The 12,678-nt window shown below is 56.2% G+C and overlaps 1 protein-coding gene across 1 annotated transcript; it reads right to left on the bottom strand.

Annotated features, from left to right (window-relative positions):
• Positions 1–1,611: 1,611 nt before the first annotated feature.
• ZIC2 (Zic family member 2) lies at positions 1,612–5,134 on the bottom strand (the record flags this gene model as incomplete). Its single annotated transcript, XM_080689218.1, has 3 exons — positions 1,612–1,941; positions 2,058–2,221; positions 4,057–5,134. The coding sequence occupies 3 exons, from the start codon at positions 5,132–5,134 to the stop codon at positions 1,612–1,614; spliced, it is 1,572 nt and encodes a 523-aa protein (XP_080545344.1).
• Positions 5,135–12,678: the final 7,544 nt, after the last annotated feature.

The following is a 12,678-nucleotide window of genomic DNA, read 5'->3' as shown; positions in this document are numbered from 1 at the left end:
GGATTTTTTGAGCAAGCTCTGAGCTTGAAATTTCAAGGGGGGAAAAAAACCCTCCTGGTAGAAACAGGCCCTTTTAAACTATAATCATTGGGCCAAGTTCAAAAACAAAGTACTCAGCTCAGTTTTAAACGTGCAATTAAAAATAACTGTACCTCAGCTTTTCAGAGGGAGGGAGAGGAAGGGGGCTGGGAAGGGAGAAAACAAAGAATAAGGAAATGTTTAGTGCTCTTAAATCCAGTCCAAATAGCTGGAAGAAAGGCAGGCATTCCCTCAGATAATGGAGCCATTAGAAACCCTGAAGGTTCCCGTGGCCGTGCCTCACGGGGGCTTTCCAAAAATTTAATTCACTCTCAGCTACCAAACAAAGGACACAGAAAATAATTTTGAGACTTTCTGCCAAAGGGTTCGTTTGTCCACCTTCCTGCCCAGAACGCAGGGAAGGACTTCCCATACACTCGGGGGCCTGGCCCAGTCCCAGTCATCCCCAAACTGCCTCCTTCCCGCTGCCTTCAATAACTCTGCTAGGAAAAAACAGTATGTTCATGCAGTTTCAACACATTTATTATATTTCTGTATGCATTACTCTCAAAACATATCACAAGAAATGATCAAACCACTTAAAACCTTCAAATAAAAAAATCTGAAACAGTTTATGCCCACAATTGTACATATTTATAGTTAAGAAACATTCTTTATAAATATTGTTTCCTCTGTAGCAAGTTAATACCATAATTTAATTACAAATGGATAAATATGGTAACGGGTATTTACAGAAGGAAGGGTGTTATTACGGAGAGAGCTAACGGCACAACAGTTTATCCCCCCCTCCCACAATCTCTCATACAGGAACTAACAAATTGAACTTGCAAAAGCACTAAAACATCACACGTAAACCCAGCTAACAGAAATACATTCACAAGCGTTGGTGGAGCGTGTGTGCTGTGGGTCGGTGCTGAACAGAAGGGAGACTTTGGCACGGCTTTTTTTTTCTTCCAGTCTATAGTTGCATGAAGTTTACAATCAAAGTTGCCTCAATAAAAAGGAACACAATATTCAATACCACAATACAAAATAAACCATTTTTCTTCCACATTATTTAGAAAAGAAAACCGGGTAAACTAAAAAGAGTAAAGAAAAAGCCCATCACTTGGGGAAGGGGAGGGCAGGAAGGCTGGAAGCAAAGCGACCGGCGTTTACAAATGAGGAACTTCTATACACCAAGAAGCCATTAAATCACCTCGGAGATTTTTAAAGAGTCCGCTATGTACAGCTTGTCAGAAGACCGGAGCCGGGTGGGAAGGGGAGCGGGTCTGAGGGTGAGCAGGGACGTTTGTCTCAGTATTTTTTTTTGGGTGGGGGGTTCTTTTTTAAAATTTTCTCTTATGTTTTCAGCTTCGGAAATTCTGCAAGGTATTAAATTTTTTTCAATTTTCATGCCTATCTTTTTTTTTGTTTTCTTAAAAAAAAAAAGGTTTAAAAATCCTTCTGCTGGTAAAGTCGTTTTCATCATCATAAAAATCAGATCGGTTATTTGCCAGCCACCCCCCATCTCAAGGTGCCTCTGGGCCCGCAGGCCGGGCCGGGAGGGGAGAGGGCGAGCGGCCCCCGCCCTCACACGTACCACTCGTTGAAGTTGGAGGAGAGGCCGCCGTGGCCCCCGGCCGCCCCGCTGCCCCCGCCGGAGCCGCCTCCGCCCCCGCCGCCCGCCCCGCCGCCCCCGCCGCTGCCCGAGCCGCCGCCGGAGCCGCCGGAGCCCGCGCCCCGGTGCACGGCGGACACGGCCGCCGCCGCTGCCGCCGCCGCCGCCGCCGCCGCCGGGGACAGGTTGGAGCTGCTCTGCGGCTCGGCGCTGGGGGACACCAGCCCCGGGGGCGTGGAGGACTCGTAGCCCGAGCTGGCGGCCGGGGAGGACTCGGAGCCCTGCGGGGAAGACTCATGGACCTGCAAGACAAAAGCCGGGAGCGGGGGCCAGAGGGGGCTGGGTGTGAGTGCAGCTGCTGTGATGGCCCCCCCAGAGCGGGCACCGCGCCCAGGGCGGCCTCCCCCCCGCCTGGTACCTTCATGTGCTTGCGCAGCGAGCTGGGGTGCGTGTAGGACTTGTCGCACATCTTGCACAGATAGGGCTTGTCGGAGGTGTGGACGTGCATGTGTTTCTTCCGGTCGCTGCTGTTGGCGAAGCGCCGGTCGCAGCCCTCGAACTCACACTGGAAAGGCTTCTCTCCTGTGGACGGCAAACGGGGCGCTGGGTGCCCGGGCCGAGGCGGCCGAGGGGCAGGGGGCCGGCTGGGGGCTCCAGGTCCAGGGGCCCGGCTCCGCCAACGGGGCTCCCCGCTCTGCGGCCCGACCGAGATAAGCCACTGCTTTCTCAAACCCGATAGTCCCGACCCCTGCCTTCGGTGCGGCTTTCTCCCAGCCCGAGGCCCACCTCCTCCAATTCCGGGGAGCTCCCGGCCCTGCCTCGCCCTTCTGTAGGGCTTCTTGGACTCGCAGCTCCTAACAAGTTGGTCTCGCCATGGAGAAGCTGTTATTATGACAAAATATTTGGGGCATTATCGAAATCACACAGGCTGCCGTCGGCTTCTTCTGGGGCCAGGAGGCAATTATTTGGAGTCGCCGTGTGTTGTTTGGGAGCTAGGCTGTGAATAGTGCCTGGCTGAGCCAGTATTTCTCGTCCAAAATTCTGCACACGGGATTAAGCAGAATTCTAGTTTCACTCCCAGTCTTATTTAAAAATAAGTTGGGGGGGTAGATAAACACAAGAAATAATGCGGTTTTCAAATGATTGCAAGAGGGGCACAGGCTACGGTGAGGTGGGGATTGAAGCCAGGAGAATCTTGCAACCCCCCCCCCCGTTTAATTTTCTGGTGGTCCCCGCTTCCAGTTGCCAGAATCCCAAGTGCTCGGAGGCTTTTGGAGGTGAGAACGCAAACGTGTTCCACTTGGAAAGGGGACCGTTTAACGTAAAATTCCATTAGCACCTAAATTGTTTTTTTTTTTCCCAAGACATCCGTTCAGAGACCGGACTCTCGAAAGCTAGCATTCCATGCAAATAAATTTATCAAATTTTAAACCTTGTTAAAAGCTTGTCTCACACCTCGGCTCCCTCCCTTCCCCAAAGAGAACAATAGGCCTCTGGCGCATCCCCACTTCTGGTAAATATTGACGAGGGGAGTTGCTAAAACATTTGGGTTTCTTTTAGGAAACCGCCTGGCACGATTCTGGCTGAGACCTGGTCATAGATTAATAATCTATGAGGCGGGAGGCGCGTCCTTTCGCGGCGCTCTCTTCTCACGCGATCCCCCCACGGGCCGCGCTGCCCGGGGCTCTCCCTGACCCGGTTGCGGGTCCAAGTTTGAAGTCACAAACCCTCGGGTGCCCATTAGAGAATTTCACAAACTGCTGCGAAACCACCGTAAAGCCCCGCGACCCACCCCGAGATGGGCTTCTTTAAAAACGAGAAATACTTTACAGCTTCGGCTCACACCACACTCATTTAATGGGAAACAGTCCGGGAAGGGCGTTTGGACCTCGAGTTAAAAAAAAAAAAAAAAAAAAAAGCAGCAGTAAAACACACAAGCCGCTCAAACAGACACACACACACACACCCGGAGCAGAAAAGCACACTCAACAAGCTGGCAAAACCCTCTCTAGGCTCGCTTCCCGGGCGGCGAGCTGGAGAGCAGTTTTATTTCGTGCGCTCTGTTGAGAACCGAAACCATCAAGCAGGGCTGGGCAAACGAAGCGACCGCGTCCCTCCGAACGTGCATTCGCTGTTCCGCCGATTATTTAAAGTTTCCGCACATGGAAAAACTCGGCCCAAGCCTGCTCTTTCATCGTTCAGCAAAAACAAGCCACTCGCTCGCGCGCACACACCAACCACCTCCCACCCCCAGGGCCCGGGCTGGCGCTGGGCGGCCCGCGTCCGCGCGCTCACCCGCACACCCGCGCACACACCCGCACGCACGCACACACACACACACCCCAGGACGCGTGCGTGTCCCCGGGTCGCTCTCCTCCGGGCGGCCCGTCCCCCCTCCTCCCAGCCCCCGCGGGTACCTGTGTGCGTCCTTTTGTGGATCTTGAGGTTCTCGGAGCGCGCGAACACCTTGCCGCAGCCCGGGAAGGGGCAGGGGAAGGGCTTCTCGCCGGTGTGCACGCGGATGTGGTTGACCAGTTTGTACTTGGCCTTGAAGGGCTTGCCCTCGCGCGGACACTCCTCCCAGAAGCAGACGTGGTTGCTCTGCTCGGGGCCGCCGACGTGCTCCACGGAGACGTGGGTCACCAGCTCGTGCATGGTGCTGAAAGTTTTGTTGCAGCTCTTCTTGGGGCTGCTCAGCTGCTCGGGGTCCACCCACTTGCAGATGAGCTCCTGCTTGATGCACTGCTGCCGCATGTAGCGGAAAAAGGCACCGGGGTGGTGGTGGTGGTGGTGGTGGTGGTGGTGGGCCGCGGCCGCTGCCATGTTCATCCCCATGTTCATATTCATGGGGCCGTACTGGTTGTGGAGCTGCGCCGCCGAGTAGGGGTCGGTCCGCGGGCTGGCCACCTGGCGGTACTGCTCCGAGCGCCCGAACACCTCGCCCGGCAGGCCGAGGCGCATCTGCCCGTTGAGCACATTCTGCGCGCCGTGCGGCCCGTGCTGCTCGGGCAGGCCGGGGAAGAGCAGGTGGCCCTGCGCGTCCGAGTGCGCGTGGTGCAGGCCGCCCGCGCCCGGCGCGAACAGCCCGTGCTGCGCGCCGCCCGGCGCCGAGTCCGCGAAGCCGCGGCTGCGGAACAGGAAGTCCCGCGTGGAGTTGAAGGGCGGCCCCGAGTACGAGCCCACGTGCGCCGCGTGCGGCCCGAGCGCGGCGGCGGCGGCGGCGGCGGCGGCCGAGCCCGGGTAGGCGGCGGGGCCCTGCGACGCGAAGGCCGAGCTCTGGCCGGGCGACAGCTCGTGCGCGCCCGCGTTCAGCTTGAAGGCGCCCATGTGCGCGGCGGCCGAGTCCACGAAGCCGTTCTGCGCCGCCGCCAGGCTCAGCTCGCGGTCCTGCATCTCCGCGGCCGCCGCCGCCGCCGCCGCGGCCGAGTGGTGGTGATGGCGCGCGAAGCCGCCCACCCCGAGGGCCGGGAACTGCGGCCCCGCGTCCAGGAGCATGGCCAGCGCGCGCGGCCGGCCCGGCCCGGCCCGGCCCCGGCCTCGGAGCCGCGCGGCCCGGCGCAGGCGGCGCGCTGCGGCCTCGGCCCCGGGGCTGCCTCGGGCGGCCGGCGGCGGAGGGGAAGCGGCGGCGGCGGCGGCGGAGGCGCGGGAGGAGGAGGAGGAGGAGGCGGAGGAGGAGAAGAGTCCAAAGCCGGGCGGAGGACCAAAGTGTATTAAAGGAGCTGCGGCGGGGGCGGGCGGAGGGAGCGGAGGGCGGCGAGCCGCGCCGGGCGGCGGGGGGGGCCGCCGGGGGCGAGCGCGGCGCCGCGCCCCCGCCCCTGCGCGCGCCCGCGCCCGCGCGCGCCCGCTCCCCGCGCGCTCGCTCGCCCCGCGGACCCCGGGCCGGCCGCGCCGAGCTGGGCGCGGGTCCTCCGCCCGCTCCGCCCGCTCCTCCGCCCGCGCCGGCCGGTATTGTTCCGCGCGCGCCGCGAGCGCCCGACTGCGGCGCCGGGGCTCCGCGGACCCAGGCGGCGGCCCGCCGCTCCCCTTTCTTTAAGTTGTGCGGGAGGCGGAGGCGGGAGGAGGGGCGCCGGGCGGTGGGAGGGGAGACGGCGAGGGGGAGGGGAGCGGGCCCCAACAATAACAATACAAGTGCTCCCCGCGCCCGGCCCGCGCCCGGCCGCCCCCGGGCCGCACGCGCCGCCGCCCGCTCCTCCGGGTGGGCGCTGCGGCCGCCGCCGCCGCCTCTTATTTATATTTCCTACTTCTCGTGAGCGTCCTCCCCGGCCCCTCCGCTCCCCGCCCCCGCGCGCCCGGCCTCCCGCCGGGGCTCCCCGCCCTCCGGCTCCCGGCCGGGCCCCGCGCGCCCGCGCCCCTTTAACGGCGGCGCCCGCCCCGCCCGCCCTGCCGGCGCCGCCATTGGCCGCCGCGGGCCTGTCAATCCCGCCCCGCCCCGCCCCGCCCCGCCCCGCCCCCGAGCCCCGGGAGCCGGGGGCCGCGGTCGCGCCCGCCGTGCCGCCTGCGGCCCGCTCCCGGCGCGCCGGCCGGTCCTCCCGCGGAGCCCACCTGCCCCCGGGAGAGCCGAGCACCCAGCCGCGGAACCCCGGGGCCCCGGCCCGCGCCCCCCGCCCGCGGGTCCCCGGCAGGGGGCCTGGCGCGCCTCGGCGCCGGGTCGGAGCCTGGCCGGGAGCGCGCGGCCCCGGGACCCCGCTCCTCCCCCGGGGTGAACTGGCTCGGCGGTGTGGAAAACCCCGTGAAGGTCGGCGGGGGCGTCGATTTCCCCAGGCTGCACCCCCCCGGCCGCCCGCGCCCTGCTCCGGTCACAGCCGTCCACCCCGGGCAGCGGCCCCCGCGGGGGGGGTTGTTTGGAAGCCCTTTAAAGACCGTGTCACCCTCGGGGTGGCTGCCCAGAGCCGGGGCCGCTGCCCGATGGGCTGCGAAGTGTCTGCCCGCCGCCGAGCAGGACTCGGGCCGGAGTTCGGCCGTAGGTCGGGCTGGGGGCCTGGGGAGAAGCCGCAGCTAGCCGTGGGGGCTAAGCCTTTTAGAAGATAAATGTCACTCCCCCGGGAGTGGAGAGTGCCCTCCGAGCCGTGGGCGGCTCCAGCCGGACCCCGGCCGCAGGCTGGCCAAAGCGGACATTTCCGGTCCCAGCGCCGAAGCTCGCGCTCTCGAGGTAACCGGAGAGGGAGCGGCGGGCCCGGAGGCTGCAGAGGCGTGAAGGGACTGAGGCCGGCGCCTTTCTTGGCCTGGCTGGCCGGGACAGCCGCTTTTATTTGCAAGTCTCTGGGGGTTGAAATAAAATTTAAATGAGAGAAAATAATCGTTGGGCGTTTCAGATTTTGAGGCTATAAAATGCAATCGACAAAAAAATAGTGAAGAATCTTCGATCTCACTATTGCTGAGATCCCAGACTTTCTTGGGCCGGCGCAGACAGCCTGGCCTGCAGCCCCTTCCAAAAAGAGGCCCTGTGCCCTGGAGTCCTCTCTTTCCTGCCTTGGGGGCGGGGGCAAAAGGAGAGAAATGAAGCTTTTTGTTTGAACGCATAGGAGTTTGCCTGGAAGCTGGAGGTTCTCACCTTCCGTATCTCTTGCCTGTAAGGAGCAGAGGGCAGTGGCCAAGCTAGCCCCGGAGACAGAGAATATCTTCGGACAGAAAGTCTGCCCTGCTGTGCTGAATCCATTGAAAACTGCCAATGCAGGTTTTCCCGGTTGTTTACTTTATCCATCAATTTATATTGCGGGGGGGGGGAGGTGAGGGGATAAAGGGAGACTACTTGGACCGGCTTCCTCCAAAAACATTTTAAAAAAAAATCCTGGAGATTGGTTATGAGAAAGAGACCCTGCAAGTTCAAAGAAAGATCTCGCTTCCCTTTCTCTTGTTCCAAGCCATTAGACTTCAGGTTTCTTCCCCCCTCCCCCCCCCACTCCTCCCCGCGCCTCTTTGACCCGTTCTCTCGTTTCCCTTTGATTCCCCTCCGCCTGCGCCCGCATTCGGGAAGGCGCGGCCGGGCGCTGGCTCGCGCTGGGTTCCGGGGGCCTAGCGCTGCCCGGCGGCGGTGCGGACGCCTCAATTCCCGCCGGAGACCCCGCGGGCTGGGCCCTCCCAGCCATTCTTTCTCGACTCCAGTTCTCCTCTCTCCGCAGGACACACAGGAGCTGAGCCAAGTTCAAAGCCACGTCTCCGGCCCCTCTCACAAGTACTTTATTTCTCTGCAAACCGCAAAACCCCTTTCCTGCATGACGGTATTTTTTTTTTTTTAAAGAAAGGAGAGGGAAGAGTTAGAAAGCACACAGAGGGAGGAAATAAAAGGCTTTCAGAATTATTGCCTCAAAAAAAAAAAAAAAGGAAATTCGGGTTTCTTGGTAGGAGAAAAAAAAAAAAAAAACCCGGCCAAACTGTGTTGTGCACGGTGTAAAATGCATTCAGTAGTTCCTCAACGGGTTTCTGGAAGGGCCCGTGTGCAACGTCGTCAGACTCCAGCGACCCACCGTCTCCATCCGGCATACCTGTCCCCTTCTTGTAAGTTTTCCAAAATTGTTTTTTGGAAATCTGGAAGGAGCCTGCTCCAGGCAAAGCCTGAGCCTCGGGCTAGTGAGGATCCGCTGGGGCTCGCAGGCAGCCCTTGGTAGCAGCACCTTCTCGAATTGGTGGTGTACTAAAAAAACAGAAACAAAAGACAAAAATACAAGTGCCTGTGAACTGAGCACCTCCTTTTGGTCTGTAGGCCTGTGTAAGGATGCTGTTCTTTTGTGCCCCAGCGCTCCTTGTGGGCTTGTACATACACAGAGTGTACGTATCTCCCCCATTCTCTCACACACAGGTATGCTTTTAGGAGAAGCGCAAAACACAGCTTAGTATTACAGGAAGAGCTGGAGCATTGAAGCACCGCACCTTCCCAACTTTTAATGTTTCTCACAGCAAAGGGCCAAAAAGTGGGGACAGAGCTGGAAGTTGAGATAGGAGAAGCAAGTGTGTGGTATAAGCTTTCTGGAAAGGCTGGATTCATATTTTTTAAAAAGGAGGGGGGAGGATTTTGCAGGATTCATTTATATCAAAGACTCATAAATTCAACAAGATCATCAACAGGATATTAAGTTGCAGGTCACCTTTGATTCAGCTGTCTCAGCCACTCCTGGGCTGGCGACCCCTGACCCATGAAGGACCACATGTGTGTGTGGGGGGGCCGCCTCTGCAGATCCCACCTAGAACAAAAGTTCTTTGTCAGGACTTTAGAAAAGTAATGGAAAAGCAGAAGAGATTGTGAGAATCTCAGCCAATGTTGTGACTTTTAAGTTCCATGTTTTAGAAGGAGAGATCTGAGCAGAGGTGTCAAAGCCTAAGGCCCTCTCCAGTTTACTAAGAGAATCAATTTCTTCCTATAGTTAAATTATTGTTCTGTAACTGGGTTTACAAAAAATCTCTATTTAAACACACACACACACACACACACACACACACACACACTCCCCAGCAGTTTAGTGATGGGAATGCAGATACCTGGTTCAAAAGGGACTAAGGAAAAAAAAAGTGATCAGCCACCCTGGCCTTTACCCCTGCATTGGCACCCATGGCTGTGGTTTTGCAAAAGGAAGAGAAGGAACTGTCCTTTCTGCATTTCCTCATTCCTGATGGGAATGTGTGTATGGCTGCAAAACAAAACAAAACAAACAAAAAACCAACCGGGGAGGCATTTGCTTCCATGAATGTGTCTAATTATTCTGAGGACTGTTATTCTTTGGGCTCCCAGGCAAACTATATCCAGGGAGGATGAGTGCCTGCGACAGCCGAGCAGCTTCCCAATAAGCTGTAGTATTATCGCAATAGACTTTGTAATACAATTTCTTCTGTCATTCATAAATAACAACGCCATATGCCAACCATATTGCTTACACAAGTAAATCCATCAACGTGTCACTATTTGATTTATCTTAACAGCTTCTTCAAATATCGAAGCATAGATATTAAAAGGGTGTCAAGTGGAGGGGGGACTACCCCCCAAATTGGAGACTTAGAAGAAAGCACACACCCTGTGCTTGCGTTGCTTTTATCTCCCCTCAGAAAACATCCTAAAGCACGAGGGATGCGTGGGGGGGGAGCACATCTTGGGGCCAATATAATAGTAGGTGGGCAAATGGACTGTGAACGTGTAAGGAGGTTTGTGTTCTCATTTTTTACCTTCTGAGGATAGTTCAGAGCACAATGCTGAAATTACCAACCTGGAGAGTCAAATGTAGATCGAAGGTCTTTCTCCATCAACCACGAAGTGGAAAACGTTTGGTAACCAAATGGAGTATTTGAGGAAAGGCTAATTTTACACAACTCAGTTTTTGGTAGTGGGGAGGTATCTAGAGCGATAGTCTTTCAACAGCTTTTAGCCATAAAGGTCAAGTAGTCATAGATGGGTCCAGTGCTTGATTATCCAAATAGAAAACAAAGCAAAACCCCACGGAATCCTAAATCTCTGCGCAAGCCACAGAGTTTTGTTTTTGTTTTTCTGTTTGTATTTTTTTTTTCCCCTGGTACTGGAGATGAAACGCGGGGGCGTTCTACCCCTGAGCTGCGCCCCCAGCCCGATTTTTTCTTCTTTGTTTGGAAACAGGGTCTCACTGAGCTGCAGAGGGGCTACCCAAAGTAGCCGAGGCTGGACTTGAACCACGATCCTGTGGTCTCAGCCTCCCAGATGCTGCGATTACAAGTGTGCCATGTCTGGCATAGAGCCTTGACTTTTTTTTTTTTTTAAATCTTTATTGTGTTCATGCATATGTGACAGAGATCATAAACTTTAGCAGGCAGCACGTTTATGGGGATATTCTTCGTCCCCTAAGTATCCCTGGCGGCTGAGGATTCATTCGGTTTCAGCTCATAAGGGTGGAACAGAGAGGCAACATTCGGAGAGGAGGTCAGAGGCCTGAACTTGCGGAAGGCCCCTGGCTCCAGCCGCAGCCCCTAAGCGAGTTAGCTCTCCAGTGGTGAGGGCCTGAGGTAGGGAGTCTGGGTTCCCCCGGCTGTGGATGGGCTGAGTGGGGTGGTGAGGTGCAGCAGACTTCGAGGCCCATCTGACTTGGGCATCGATCGATGGTCCTCACATCCAAACTCCACACTGCTTCGGTAGCGCTTTGGCTGAAATGCAGATATGCAGGCCCTTTTGCCCATCTGGCTCCGGCTTGTGGAGAGTTTTGAGTGGACCATCACCACCTTCCCAGTGTGGTCGCTAGCAGTCCCTCCCTGCCTGCATTAAGCACCCATTGAATGGCACCCCTGGGCAGGGCTTCAAAGCTTGGATTCCTCCAGTAGCTCTTGAGTCCGGTTCACCCTTGAACTGCCCACCTGTACCACCCAAACGTTCCTAGACTCTCCAAACGTGCCAGGCACCCAGCCCTTCTGCAAGCAGGTCACTGTCACAGAAATCACGCGGGACCAGAGAGTCATAAAGCAATTGCGGGGGTAATAAAGGATGTCTCGGTGGGTTCCCCCCTCCCCCCACCACTGGCCCCAAGTGCCTCCCCCCATTGCAGAAAGAAACAAAGGCTCAAAAGCCAGGAAATGTCCAATTCACCTCCCTTAGAGTTTATTAATTGCCCACGCCCATCGCAGGAAACCTGGCTATGCCCAGTGAGGGAAACGGAGGGCACCGGGGAGACCGGGAGCCGCATTTCTCCTGTCCAGCAGCGGGAAGCCGTGGGCGCCCGCCGGAGCATCCCTAGCGACCGGGTCCTGTGGCCTCCAGGACCCGGCCAGCCGGGCATTTATCGCACCTCGCCAGCCTCTCTGAGCCTTTGTTGGAGAGCGGAAGGGGGCTGGTTCGTGGTGCAACCTAGCAGTCTGGAAACCGGCGACCCCAAAAGGCCTGTTTGATTCTCTGAAGGGCATTTCGATAGCTGCCTGCACCGCGAGCCTACAGCGCACACAGGGCACGCTTTCTGGCGCTTGGCCGTGCCGACCAGCACCACCGTAGAAATATGGGGCGACGGCCACAGAGGGAGAGGGGGCACAACCAAGTCTCTAGCCCCCTGCCTTTAAAATTAGTAGATTATTTTCTTCAACCCCCTGAACGTGGTTGGTGTTTATTTAGGAAGTGTGACCCAGTTATTGGGCACTTAGGAACTCGGGATTTAAGAGGGTTGGATTTGATTCCCAAAAGGCTTGAAAAAGAAACGGCGCACCTGGGGCCAGGCAGGTCATCACAATAACAAAAAAGCTCTTCTACAAAATAAAAAGCTCTTTTATAAAGAAAGGCAATCCCGGAAATCCACCGCGAGCCTTCCAGAGGGCCATCCAGCTAGGCCCATTCTCGGGTTTAATTGGCAGGCGGTTTATTGGCTCCACATTGGTGTTCATTGAAATTTTGCTCCCAGTTCTTTAAGAATTAGCATCTCAAGTCGATTTACCTGAGTCAATTATCTTTTTAGGACCCGGGGTTTGGTCATAAATTTGCAAATCTTCACTAAACTCCCTTGGTAAATATGCCTTTCCCCAATCCCTACCCCAATCTGTCGTTTCCCAAGAAAGTCTTTTCTTTTTTTAAGGCGTCCATAAAAAGAAATTGATCAGGGAGCTCTATTTGAATTAAGACATATTAAATCGATGACAGATACATATCACGCTGTGTTTAACAAGAGTTGTACAAGGAGGCGGGTTCCAGATTCCACACAGTTCTCGGCAACAGCAAAATTCACATTTTTACAGCCTGTCCTTCATACCTCCACCCATTACACCATTAAATTTCAGCAATTCAATAAAACAAAGCAGTTATAATTTTGACAAAAAGCTATTTTGAAGGGGGTGGAGGTACACATTTTATTGCACAATAAAAATGCTCAACAGTCCGTATTACAGGCTGGTTGTATTTATTTTCTTCTTTATTCATTCCTTTTTTGGGGGGGGTTGGTTTTGTTTTTACTTACAACCTGCAGGATTGAACTCAAAGCTGCCATTACTGCACGTACGGATGCTCATTGCCAAGAAATTCAGATAAAGGAAAGTGACTTGAAATGTTTTGAGAGGAAACCAAGAGCGGTGAACATTCCCAACGTGATGTTCCCTTTAATAAACCACTGATAGAG

The sequence above is a fragment of the Muscardinus avellanarius genome, assembly GCF_963383645.1.
Source record: "Muscardinus avellanarius genome assembly, chromosome: 2".
Taxonomy (NCBI): Eukaryota; Metazoa; Chordata; class Mammalia; order Rodentia; family Gliridae; genus Muscardinus; species Muscardinus avellanarius.
This window is presented reverse-complemented; position numbering and strand designations above follow the sequence as displayed.